This window comes from Chionomys nivalis, chromosome 5 (assembly GCF_950005125.1).
Source record: "Chionomys nivalis chromosome 5, mChiNiv1.1, whole genome shotgun sequence".
NCBI lineage: Eukaryota > Metazoa > Chordata > Mammalia > Rodentia > Cricetidae > Chionomys > Chionomys nivalis.
In genome coordinates, this window is record NC_080090.1 from 27,860,508 (window position 1) to 27,874,666 (window position 14,159).

The 14,159-nt window shown below is 44.4% G+C and overlaps 1 protein-coding gene across 9 annotated transcripts in view; it reads right to left on the bottom strand.

Moving 5' to 3' along the window:
• Positions 1-14,159, bottom strand: part of Erc2 (ELKS/RAB6-interacting/CAST family member 2) — an 893,871-nt gene that overhangs the window by 161,594 nt on the left and 718,118 nt on the right. For all 9 annotated transcript variants that reach the window (XR_009057130.1, XR_009057128.1, XR_009057129.1 and 6 more), the window contains one exon: positions 13,847-13,975. Coding sequence is in view for 6 of the 9 variants with exons in the window: in XM_057769470.1 (XP_057625453.1) it covers positions 13,847-13,975 (129 nt within the window). In the remaining 3 variants the exon portion in view is untranslated. The remainder of the gene's footprint in view (positions 1-13,846; positions 13,976-14,159) is intronic.

Genomic DNA, 14,159 nt, shown 5'->3' on the forward strand with positions numbered 1-14,159 from the left:
ACCCACTCAAGCTGTGATTCTGTCAAGATTGGATTAGGAGATTAAAATTAGTCTACATTAAGCAAATGATTATTTTTTTTGTAAGCATGCAATCTGAATTGTATATGCCTAAGGAGTGGATTAAACCTTTAAAGTAAGCAGAGAAGTAATTATAGTAATCAAATACCCTTAATTTCTCTTAAGCTTAAAGTATCAATAAAAGATGAAGAAGAATTAAAGAAAAACTTTCTACTTAGGTGGAATAAACTCTTCAGCATGGGATAACTCACATTAGTCACTTTACAAAGTCTCCGACACACCGCCGTCTTATTTGTCTCGTTCTAGCTGGTACCCAGCATAGAGAAAGGTGTGCATCTCTGCAACAACTGGTTTTGCATTGATAACCAAAGAAGACTGCAAACCTCCAATCCGGCAGAATGCTCGCCAAAAGGGTATTGCTTAGTTTAACACTGTATTCATCTATGGCTAAACAAAAACCAATTTGGTTTGAATTCTGATTGAAAATGCTTCCAAAATGCCCTGGCTAACTTCTCCTAGAGAAGTGGCCAATAAGCAGGGGGCTCAAATTCTTGAAGACAGTAGTATGCTCTATGATAGCCTTTGCTCTATGGCAAAGTCTCGACTGAGAATAGTGCTCTCTGTCATGGGGCATCTCCAAACAAGCATGTAGGAGAGAGTGGTCTACGAGCTGGCCCACACATCATCTGAGGGCAGGATGCTTACCAATGACAACAGAGTTGGCAGGACTAGCTTCTTTGGAAAGAACTGAAAGTAAGGGGAAAGGAACTCGGAACATTTCTTCAGATTTGGATCTGTACTGTGGCAGGTGTGGGGTGCAGTAGCAGCTTGAATCCCATGGAAATGCCACTACCTCAGACCTCCACAAGCAGGAATTACAGTTCAATACACGCGTTCACACTCTTCAGGAAGCCAAGGCAATTGTTATCTACTCAAGGATTCAGATTATTCTCTTTGAATTGGTTCCCAATACAGTTCCCTCCTTTGTTTATCTTATGAATTTAAAATATTATTTTGAGAGAAGATCCAGAGACATATTGTCAAAAGAATCAGTGGTCCATAAACTTCAGAATTCCTCATGGGACTTTCAACCAAGAGAGTTTGAACTGGGAAAGTCAGTCTGAATCTTCATTTGATAGTTTAGATGGACATATTCTAGAAGGAAGTTCAGTGATCAGTTTGGAGGAGTAAGTGCTCCTGCAACACACGTCTTTATCCCTACAGGACAGAGGGACTCATACTGTCACACTCACTGACTTTCCTCTCTGTCTCTGAAGAAAAGCAAACTTGATGTCCCTTTCCATGTTAATAAAGAAAACACGGTTATAACAGGGCACCCCAGGGCAGGATTAAGTAAGCTTTGGGGACCTAGCAACCTGTGAAAGTCAATGTAGAATTTCAGTGGGTATGTGTGTAAACATACTCTCTGAAGAGAGGCCCTGACTTTCATCAAAAGATTCTTGACCCCCAAAGTCACCTCTGTAGGGAAATTCCAGGCATGGAAAGATGCTACAATTTGCCAGTTACAAAGCCAAATTGGAGGGTTTTCTGTGAAATGCAGCCCACAGCTCCTGCTGACCGCTTCCTAAATGGCTGTCAAATAACTTTGCTTGTAGAGCAATTTATTTCATTTTGCATTTAAAGTCCAACAGCATATTTACATGGAGTTTGTTCCAAGTCCATTCATATAGGGTTTCAATTTCAGAAAAGAAGAAAGAAAAGCCAATGCCACCAAAATCTGCCACTACTTTTCTAACAGTGAAGCATGGCCCTAATGCAAATCACTTTTAGCAAATTAAATATATTAAAGAGTGGTAATTAATTATGATTGAAACAGACAGGAGTTGTAGCTTGAAAATATACACTGCCAATATCACTACTGTTCCTCGTCCACCATAGAAATAAAAAGGAGCTCCCAGATGTCGAGGGTCATTACAAACCAGATGTTGAGATCGACGTCATGTATGCTAGCGGATAAAGTAAAGAAATATGACAGCCCAATATAAACTCAGCTAACATTTAACATGGTGCAAAGGTGGAGAAACTCCTTTCACGAACTGAGAATATTACGTATTTTAAAAAGTTCTTCACTTTCAAAGTTTAAGAAGGTTTTAGAAAAATTAGAAGGGGAAATGGTGGCCATTTCTGGTCTTTCTTGTCTTCAAAGCGTAAACACAAACTGCCCCTCACCACCAAGTCCTTTGGGTCAGAGTGAGTGTCCGCTTGAGAAGTAAAAAGCAAAGACGCAGGAGCTAATCTGAGAGGCAGCTCCATGTCTTCCAAACATTTGCAACTGTCTGACTGTTCCCTGCTCGCCTCTCTTTATGTAAATATTAAGTTCTCCAGCAACCTTACCCCACAGAAATGTAAATCAGTAGAAAACAAACAAAAACAAACAACAACATAACACATATGGACACTTGATCCCTGATTGCCGGCCCATCGTTTAGAGATGCCTGCAGTTTTAAAATGCCTCCTCTGACGTTTCTGTCTCCAGCGGCTCTTCTGGATTCTGACTGCTGTTTGATCCCTGGTGTGTCCTTTGTGAGCAACTGCTCTGCCAGAAGTTGCCAAAATATCTGGATGGGAAGAGGCTGCTCTGGTCCTTCAATCATCTGTTTGCTTTTGTCTACAGCATCTTAAAGCTGGGAACATGCTCAGTGGATTGAAGCCCAGAGACGAGAGACCACAAAACAGCCAGTTCTGAGGTTAGGGGAGGCTTAACTGTCAAACAACCCCGGGATGTGTCTACAGCTCTGAGGATGATGTGACGGACAAGAGGCCCTGATGGAAATCCTTACAGTCCAGATGCCAGGCTCTAATGGGATTCTCTAAATACTGAGATAAAACAAATTCCTCCCTAGATGGGCTGCTCACTGTGGGTTTGTTGATGACAAGATCTAGAAGCAAAGGAACTGAGTCATTGTTGACAAGTCAAAAGGCTTGTTGTTATGTGTGTTGGGAGGGGGTGGCATTTATGAGCCCATCAAGGAAGCCCTGAACAGGAACCTGATAGCCTGGCATGATAAACGACCCAGGGTAAGCCTTTAATGGACCTCGATGTTGAAGTGGTAGGTATAGCAGGTAGGCAAACCCAAGTCCATCACTGGGTGTTTTCTAAAACATCTGTAGTCCTTTTGGAGTTATTAGAACGATTTTTTTCCCTTAAAACTGTAAGGGGTAAGCTTTTAATGAAGACCTTATTGTCATACCTGTCTTACACAGAAAAGAGGAAGAAATCAAGGGAGAAACACTTTCAGTGGCTTTTGTCGGAACCTACCATCGTCTGCAAGAAAGTAAGCCTCACCCCTGGCCAGGAGACCTTGCCGTATGGGATGGGGTCAGAGTGAACTCTCTCCAAACCATCCCTCACCCCTACTTTTGATCATGGCTTCTCTGAAACTTCAAGTCACAAAAGCAGGGCTATAGTGTGGGGTGTACGACATGCCCTAGCCCAGGTTCCATTAAGTCATCCTCTTGCCACTTCCGGCTGCAACCTGTGCGAAGGGAAACAGGCTTGGAGAAAGCCAGGGAGGGAGCCTTGACAGGGCGCTGCATCGTCTCCCATGTTCAAGTCCAAATCTTCCTCTAAAGTCTGCTTATTCACATCTTTTCTCGGTCTAGTTCATGGATGCTTGATCTACAGAACAAGTGTCTACCCAGATGATGGAGTCAGGTATGATTATGATCTCATATGTGACTTCTATTTGCTTCAGCTTGCATGTTCCCCAAAGAATAAGAAAGGCTCAGCCAGGCTTATATACATGTTCCTGGCTGTTTTAAGTATAAATGCTTGCTTGTTTCTGAGCTGTTTCAAAGCTACCAGCAAGTATCAGTGCCTCCTTTAGATCAGAGAGACAACTCATAGCCATCCGCATTTCTCCACTAAGTTTTACACAGGTGTCAGGTAGCTTTTGGTAGAGATACAGGTGCGCTGAGGGGAGGATGAGGCAAAGCACCAATGAACCTCTGGCAGGGTGCTGTGGAGCCAAGGCAAAATTCCAGACTGGTCAAGTGGAAATGTGTACCGTCCTGACTCTGCCCGAGCTGAACCCTAGAAAGCATATTTGGGTCTCCCTTGGTGGTGCGTGTTGACTCTGCTCAGCCTAGCTCGGAAGTACTCTGGACCATACACTGACCCCTTCCCCGAATGGGGATGATCCCCGTTCGTGGGTGATGCTACAACCTAGGTCCAGTTATTTGACTCTTGTAGGAAAAGGGTCCTCACAAGCCATGGGACTTGTTCACATGGCCACATCAGCAGCAGTTCAGCAAGTTTCCACGTCTCTGTGGGGGAAGGGCATTTCACGTCTCTGTGGGGGAAGGGCAGTACCTTACTCCCTTCAGACTGCCTGACAAGTTCTCAGACACAGGAGCCCAAGAAATTTTTTTAAGTGAGTGCCAATGCCAGGTTTCGTTCTTGCTTTTTCCAATAAGCCTTCTGAGAGAGAACGCTGTCTGGCTGCCCGAGCTGCCCAGGCTTGAGGATCGCTGCCCATGTCTCCACGGCATATTTTTGCCCTTTCTATCACAAGCTCTATCCTTCCCTGGCTCGTTCTTTGCTCCCTGCCTGGTCAGGGCTGGAACTTCCCCGGTGGACTGGGAAATGACTGACTGGCCCTCACGTGAAAAGGCACTGGAGCACTTCTCAGGACAGAGGCAGACCGGACAGCCTGCGGAAGCAGGCGGGCTGATCTCAGGAAGAACAGGCAAGGCTACCACAGAGACACCCTTGCTAAAGCTCTCAGAACATTACAGACACTTGGGTGGCAGCCCTTTCCCTTCGCTTTTAACTTGGCATCTTCAGGGAGTCACTCAAAATTTTAGTTCCATGTAAGAAATTTATCCTTATTCCTTTCCAGAGAAAAAGACAGTCAGAGAAGACAGTCTCTTGTGAACAGATCCAGTTCTCTGGGTTGGAGCCGAAACTGCTGGACGGCTCTCCATTGGCCAGCAATATTGTTTGGGAGCACAAAGTCAACATCTGTGAGCAGCCGAGTCCCTGCCAGGGAGCCATAAAAAGGGGCGGGAGTGAAGACAGGCTTTATTTTTGCTCCTTCATCTATCAGTCATTAACACTTGGCTTTGTTAAACACAGTAAAATTTGTGTTTTGAACTGGAATATTTCTTGGCTGGTGGGACACCAAATTTCCTAGTTTTTGACTTTGTATGTCCCCTGTTACTTACAGACAAAAACAGGATTCGTGCAATTCCCACAGTTCATGGGGTGGGCGCCGTGAGAATTAAATCAGGGAATAAAAACTAAACTAGTTCCTATCGGGCACATCGTTTGTGCTGGGAGTGTTCTGGCATTTTCTCTGCACACTAGTAAATAGGTGCACAAATCGGGATGTGTGCACCTATCGGGCACATCATTTGTGCTGGGAGTGTTCTGGCATTTTCTCTGCACACTAGTAAATAGGTGCACAAATCGGGATGTGTGCAGTGTCGTGCAGTGCCATTATTTCACAAATAAGTTGTTGTTTTATCGAGTACCTATCAGACTTTGTGAGCGAGTGCGGCATGTATTAAAAGAAGCCCCCAGCTCCTTTCCCTCCATTTTCCTTCATATGTGAAGAACTGCAAGTGCCTGCAGTGTGCATGTCAAACACGATCCTTATTACATCAGTTCAAGGGGAAGAAGAGAGAGTGGTATTCAGCAATCTAAAATGGATTTCCCTGTTTCCCAGCACTTCAAGGTTGGCCACCCCCTTTCAATAGTGAGTTGACATGCTGCCTGTTAGACAAATGTGACTGGATTAAAGCAGCACATTGAAAGGGAATCCAGCCTCTGATGTTGCCAAGCCTGAGTTCCACTACAGACAGACTGGGGAGTCAGGCTGGGCCTAAAAGCCCTGCTGACTGCAAAGACACACGGCAACAAATCTCTTAATGAAACCCTAATACTGCAAACACAGTGCAAAAGTAAAACAGCTCAGTAAACGGGAAAAGACCTGGTTTACCCTAAACAGAGCAAGAGTGCAGTCCTGGGCAGGTGCTAGCCTCCTTCGAGGAAACCCCTTTTGATCCAAAGGGTCCCAACACACCAAGAAGCGGTGTTCTTTTCTCACACTAAGACTCCCCCTGCAGGGTTATCAGGGCTTGCCTCGTGAGTTTACACAGGAGGAATTAACATCCCACCCAGATTAAAGAGCTCTGGTAATAATCTACAAAGCCCAGCGCCTGCTAGCATGCCTTCTTTCCTGGGTCTAGAATGACTGGCTGAGCATGCAACTGCTAGCTGAGGAAAGGGGCACTGAAATGCCTTCCAGGGCAGCATCTGTCCCCATCTCCCTCTCTGCCTGTGGCTCCACAGAGTGTCACTCCAGAGTTCCTGCTCTTAAAAGTAAGCAAATAGACTTCTTATTGTTACTAGTGGTGAGAAATGGCACATACGTTTTAGTGGCTTTGAAGATTCCTGATGGTCATTGTGAAGATCAAGAAAAAAAGTGATATTTATGCTATCTTTTTAGATTATATATTGATTTTTCAACCTGCTGGGTTTTAAACGAAGTATATTCTAATCTACTTATGACCAAAGAAGCTCTGGGGACGAAGCAAGTGGCTCACAGAACGTAGCTTCATGGACACATCAGAAGATCCCTGGCTCAGCTCCGAGAGTTCTGGCCCCAGAGTGGCCGTGGTAGGAATCTCTGAGCCTTTATCTCACACAATAAACACCAGAACCCAGAGTACAGCTCTTCATGGGCTGTGGGTTTGAAGCCAAAAGCTGAGGCTCCTTTCAGAAAGTAGGCCATGGAATTAAATTTGCATCACACAAAGCAAACGAATAAATAAAAGGGAGATGCTCCCTTGGGCAAATTTCTAAACACACCCACTAAAATGAACAGTTATTTGAAGAGCTTTGGATGTATAACTTCATGGAGAACTAAAAATGATTGAGTCTCACTCATCTCTCCTCCCCTTTCTTCCCTTCCTCTCCCCCTCTTCTTTCTTTCTCTTTCTCTCATTCTGTAGCTACAGTTTTATAAATTAGATACACAGTGGTTAATTTTTCTTCCATGTAGTAAACATGAAAATACATTTATACACAGGCGTCTACGGGAGAGAAATTCCTAGTTAAACATGATCGTGTGAGATTCTTCCATATGTGGAAAAGTCCTCAGTTCATCTGACACAGAGCGATACATACATATATACACACAGGACTCTGTGTATACATTCGTTCCTACCCATTTAACCTCAAAACAGAAAATAAATTCTTTTTTTCCTTTCCTAAGCAAAAGCTAAGAATAACAACTTTACATATAGAGTTCATCTTCTAAGGGCCACAGAGCACACTGAACTCTGTCAGGATTTAAAGGGCTTTGTTCTGGCTAATCTACTATTGAAGACATAGGGACCCAATAAAAGGCCCCAATCTCATATTTCACAAAGGGCAGAGGGGTCTCACGGACTTTCCAATGGTTTTGTCAGAAGTCACAGGGACCAGAAGGCAGATTGAAAGTACTGCCTCTCTCTGGACATATGGGCTCTATCAGATTCTCATTGACTGCACACAAAACATCAGAGGAAAGCTTGTGGGGTTTGCAGACAGAAAGCTATAGGGCCTGGATAGGTTCTTTGCCTCCAGCCATTACCTCAGCAACGGTCTACTTGTAGAGTTGATGTCAAATTCCTCTTCTGCGGGAATGCTTTGAAGGAACACGAGTACTCTACCTAGAGCGGGTACTCAAGGCTCGGGTGTGAGCGGTGCATGAGGTGAGAAGACAAGGGAGCAGGAACTCTCTTTTAATTCCCACAGTTTAGCAAACCTATAGGACTTTGGCAAATGGAAGAAGAGAGACAAGGACACATTTGGGGCCTAGAAGCGTCAAGAGTAAGGCAACGAGAGTCACAGTCCTTGAAGTAGGTCACAGGTTAAGTCCCCTGAGCATCAGCCTCTGTGTGAAAATACCACAGCTAAGAGGCAAGGCATGCTGGAAGCACACACAGAAACCAGTGGCAGCAGAAAGAGGACCAATGATCACTATAGCTGAAGACAGAGTCAGGAAACTTGCCAAGTGGAGTAGGCCAAATATTTCTGCAATCAATTTTCTGGGGAATAGTTTAGCAGAGCAGGCCCCTAAAGTCAGAATGCAAAACAAAAAGGCCAGCACCTGCCGGGAGAGAACCAATACCTGAAACTAGCCCAGTGTTCCAGCTGAATGGAAGACAGGCCTGGACTAAGGGGAAAGGCCTCGATTTCTTCAGCCTCTCGTGGTGCCAGGGTTCAAGGGTGAGTGAGCAAAGGCATACTGGCCCTGGTGGACCTCACTAAGAATACTCCATAGTCTACAGTGACACTCCCATTCTGGGTCACTTTTTCTTCTACTCGAGAGTCTCACTCTGGTGACCCCATGGCAATAGCCGAGTTTGCAAGAAGTGTTATTTTTTATCAGGAAAGTAATAGTAAGACTACAGAAGCATGAAGGGGGCCATGGGAAATGGCATGGGAGTGGAAAGAAAGGACTAAAGACACAAGACAGAAGGATGGATAGAAAGCAACAAAAGTTGGGAGAAATGGGAAAGAACTGATGAAATATTTTAATTCAACTTTGGGGCTAAATATCCCACCATTAGAGAAAATGATTATCTTCAGCAGGGAAGGAAAAGCACATTTGCATTCCAGAAGTGGTGGGTCTGATTTGGCCATAGCTAGGTGTATCTGCACAAAAATCCCACGTGGATGCCCATAGGGTTTGCAACTAATGCACTTAGAGCATGGGCACTTGCTTTGGGGTTTTGAGTTTCATGTGTTTATTTTTTTTAATGAATTCATTTCATTTTGTGTTTATGTGTGTCTGTCCTGCAGGGTATGTGAGTGCAGGATCCATGGAGGCCAGAAGAGGGCGCAGGAACTCCTGGAGCTGGAGTTATAGGTAGCTCTACAGCACTCAAGTCAATGCTGGGCATTGAACTCACGTCCTCTGGGAGAGCAGCAAGTGCTCTTAATTACGTAATCCTTTCTCCAGGCCAGTTATGTGTCTTTAGATCATGAATAATCCTCCAAATACCAGTTCTTAACCTCTCTAACAGGGACATTTCCATCTGCCATTATTTTTTCATATACATAATAGGAATGGAGTAGGCAAGAGACATTATTGAATGTGTATGTGGAGGTCAGACAGATGGCCATGTGCTTCATAATAACTAACACAGGACATCAATGCAGAATTCAACCACCTCCGGCTTTTTCTATAATTCAAGTAAGCATCACATCTCCATACACCTGGAGTCTATAGTCCTCCTAGAGAAGTGGAATTTCTTTTAGTAAAATTAAAAATTTCAAGATCTGGAAATCACGTAGGTAGTGAAATACACTTAGGTCCCCCCCCCCCCCCCATTTCCTGTGCTTGGTTTTTCCATTCAGTGAATGAGAACAGAAGACAGAAGCCCTTTCTCCTGGTCTTGGAAAGTGTTGTGTACTCTGGGGTTTCAGCTCTAAAATGCTCAGGTTCTGTATCCTCCAGGCCCCACTTCCACACCATAATCAGAGCCTTTACATATATACGTACATTTATTACAAGCAAGCAGTGAGATCTGGACCCTTAAAGATCTATTATCCCAGTCCTGTACCCAGGACAGAAATTCCTAGCTAGAAGGGCTGGCTGAACTGGCCGGGCTATCCTTGGTCTGAGTGGACATGTCGCTGTGCCATGCAGATTTCTCATTGATGGGTTGAGTACAAATTTGGAAGACAATAAAAAGGACTCACTAAAATATACCTTTTTTCTGGGACAGTAAACATTCTATGATGCCCACAAAAAAGGAAGCAGAGACTCGGTATCACCAATATGCTTACTATGTAAGGGAAAGAGCAGGCGATGTTCATGACTACAGGTGCAAAGGGCATTTAGGAGAGATTGTGTTTTCACTTGATTTGATGACATCAACCTTGGTAAGTTCAATAAAAGATGAATCACTAATGTGTCTCCAGCATGTTCCATTTACTCTGGTCCTACTGTGCTGTGAGAAATAGTTCCTGAGCACTTTGTGGCTACTTCTTGGCTAAAGGGGTTTCCTACATTACGGTCACAGTGTTGGGACGTTCTTTTCTACTTAGATATGATGACTGTAGTCATCCTGAAGTGACTGGCCTCTAGTTCTTAACTGTTCCTTTCTTAGGCAGGGGTTAGAATGCTTGCCCGAGGTACTGTCATGACTTCTTCAATCGATCTTCAAGTCCTACTATCCCTCCTCATTTACTTGGCAATGCCTGAGGGCTGCATATTTATGACTGTCCTTGATTTCATGAGTCCTCACCCTGATTTCATGAGTCTTGTCCTTTAGATCATCTGGCTTGTGGAAGAGGCACTTTCGCTTTCCACGGTGTGAACCACTAGGGTTGGTGCCTAAAAGTCTTTTCCTCCCTGTGAAAGTTCTGCTAGAAATGGGACCAATCATATTTTAAACTAGGCAGTCTCCTGTTTTACCTGCTAGTCTGAGAACACAATTTCTCAAAGCACAGATGTTACTAGAAAAAAAAATAAAACCATGATCAAATAAGTCTGGGAAATGCTGGATTAAATAAAATTATAGAGCTTTCTTTATTATATGCCTTTTAGATCCTTTGATCTGCTAATGGCATCAGGATGCTAGGAGATATAGTTAAAACATACAGTACTTTCCCAAAGTTCTTGGCCCATCAAATCTTTGTCTCAAGACATCTCTCGTGGGACTAATGTTCTAGAAGTTACTTGAGGGAACGTGAGTTTAGATTTATAATGCTTAGATTCAGTTTCTTTCTAAGAGAAATTAAAAAAATCACAGTAAAGGGCAAATGGACAGGAAAGAAATGGAAAAAAAAATTATAAGTCTGAAGGGCCTGGTAATCGTGTTTCCCAAAGAAAGATGAATTTCTCTGGAAACATAGCAAAGTGACTGATTTTTTCATAATTCCTCATTTTCGTGTCTTCTGATCTCTTCATAGACCTCAGGAAACAATGGCAACACTGGCCACTTGTCTAGAAGACATGGCTAGTTGAACCTGATAACGACCAGAAGGCCAGGCAAGAAGTCGTTTTCCTACATATCAGCTCAGTTAGTTCTGCACAGTGGACACTCGATGGAATCTCACCCAAACTAATTCAGCGTCTAGACTCCAGGATGCCACATTCTGATACAGGTCTCTCACTTCCTGTTAACCAGTAGCTCCACCCCCAGGGCATTCCTATCCACAGCCTACACAATCATGCATGGGGTAGCTCCACCCCCAAGGCATCCCTACCTACCGCCTACACAATCATGCATGGGATTGTAATCACTTGGGAAGACTTTGTAGGCTTTCACAACCGGCATGTTCTGTGGCTGAGTTCCCAAAATGCTAATGTTGACATCTAGGTTGTTGATACAGTGCAGGGGAGGGCCCCATTTCCTAAATCTGGAGGCCATGGTCTAACAGGGACTCTGGTTCAGGAAGTCTAATACTTCTGTCTCTGAGGCCATCCATACATCACACCAGGGGTCCTTGCTTAACATTCCTTTGCCCACTGAAAGGGTGAAAATGTGGCAGGCAGCCTTAGTGATGCCAACTTCAAACTGTAAAAGTCCCCTCTTAAGTAAGGCCATTTTGCTTTTACCAAGTAAAGAAACCATGGCCCTAATTAGCTTAAACCTTTCATTATCTATCTTGTTATGATTGACATGACCAAGGGAAAAAATTCAGTAGACACTAAGGGACCTGCATTGTTGCTCTAGGGCTGGACAGTAAGCACCTTGAAGTCAGGGTTTGTCTGGCCCGCATGCATATTCTACTCCAGGCTCTGCGTGTGCGGGCACGTGACGTCTACTCCAGGGATTACCTGGCAGAGTAAATGACTAGCAACCAGAGTTCATCCAGGTAGACTTCCTCGTGGAGCATGGGATTTTTCCCTGAGGACAATGCCGCTACCATCTCTGTGCCCAAGAGTTGCTCAGAGCACTCACTGTTGACGGCAGTGACAAACACATGTCCGAGTTCCTACGGATGTGTCCCAGCCAGACACTGTTCTGGGAGTACTAACTAATTTTTGGAACTCCAGCACTGCACAATAACTGCTATCCTGTGGACGCCTTTAGTGACGTAGACACATGGCAGGGGCCAACTGAGCATTTAAGACACCCCACTGCCAGCCAACGCACAGGTTGGCTGAGAAATAACCATTCACAAAGCACACAGACTTGATCTGGCCACTATTTCCAGGAGGGCATGTTAGGACGCACGTCTGGTTATATCAGCAGGTCCTTGTGTGACTCACTCCATTTCTTCCTGGTACTGTTCGAGCTCTCCCTGTTAACTATGTCTCGGGGGGCGGGTGGTTCTGGCATGCATGGCTCAGAAGGATAGCCATCATGAGGTCTGCAGGCCTCCCACCCATGAAGTCTCACATTGACCTTTCATGGGAGAATGCCAAGGAACAAAGGGTAGTGTGCCAAAGGGCAGTAGCCGGGGGGGGGGGGCATCTCAGACATGCTGGGATAAGCAGGTGTGAGCATGCGGTGCTAGGTGCCAAAAGCTGCACACAAAACCAGACAAAAACAAGGACATGTATGGTAATGATACATATTAATCTTTCCATCTTCCAGATCACCAGCCTCTAGAGCTGCTTCAGAGTGATGTAGTCCATGAACTAGGGCCTTTCTGCTCATGGCTTTGGAAACCCACAAGTCGTAGGAAAAAACCTTCTGCAGTGCTGGGGTCTCCCAGGGGAAATTCTTCAGGGTACAAAGGCTGGGAACTCAGTGGTGTGTGTGCTCTATAGAACTGGCTCCCCCTGGAGTTTTATTCCGGACAAAACATTCTAAAGGCTAGACCTTAACTAACATTCCTCCTTGGGATGCTAGTAAGGTGAGCGAGAGGACAGGCATCTGAAAAGAGTGACAGGGGTATAATAAGCACAACCTCCCTAGCAAACACTGACGCCCTCTCTATGCACAGTTAATAACTGTTTCTTGCCAAAGTCTGAGATGTGCCGGCTTATACAGAAAAAGGTGCCTTTCTCTAATGCCCCAAAACTACTGGAATTCATTGTATACATGATATTATGCTCATACAGAGGTACAGTAAAGGAAGAAAAACTACTGATACTGACTATGTTGTTCTGCTTATTTTTATTTAATTTATTAATCTGCATATGCATCATCTTCGGGAACTTTGCTGCTAGACCCTATAGCTTCTGCAGACAGGATGAGTGCATCACCTTTGGAAGCTTTCCTACTAGGCACTAAAGCTTTTGCAAATAGGGGATGAGTGTGAGCGCAGCTGAAAACTGCAGGCATCTCCTCTTTTCGTCCTTGGTTTTGTAACTTCATCTTTTCCCTCGCTTCCCTTAGTCAAGGGAGAAGACAGGCTTCAAAGCAAAGAAGCCAGGCTTCTTGACTTCACTGACTCAAAGGCCAGCAAAATGGATTTTTCCTTTGGCATTTTACCTCACTATTAACTTGCATCATGGAGGGATGTCTAGGAGAGTGCCCGGCAAACTCAAGGTTTCTCTGGTTGCCAAGCTCTTGGGAAAAATGTGGTTTCTTTTAAAACTTGGAAAGAGACATTCCAAAATAACTAGCCATTAGATATGAGCCAGCAATAGGCTGCCTATCTATGAAAAAAGAAAGGAGGGGAGGAAAGAAACTGCATAACATAAACAAGAAAAGACAAAACCTTAAAGAGGAAGGAGAAAGGAAAACATTTAGATTCCTTGAGTGATGGAAATAAATACCAAAGCTATTAGTTTCAGTTCAAAGAACGTATCACTTTATGCTGTTTATTATTTCTTGAGGATTATTTATTTTATCTTAAAATACCCAAAGCGTAAGAGGGGTTCTAGAGGTGCGCAGCAATGAAACTGACCTGGTCCGGAGAGGGCCTGTGGTTGGAATGCTGTGACCTCCCAGGAGATCGGTGGTGGTGGTGATGGTGGTGGTGGTAATGGTGATGGTCGTCATAGTTGTCTGCCATCAACTTCATTCTGTTCTGCGTCTGTGCAGAAGGAAAACCAGGGGAGAGCCTGTCAGGAGGTAGACAACAAAGCCACCAGACACAGCACACTGACAGCACCCATGAGAAGGGCTCCCTTTACTCCACTCCCAAGGTTCTCATTTCTAGGCACACTGAAACCTAATAAGAAGCTTTAGTAAAGGAAGCTTCATCATACTCTTGAAGC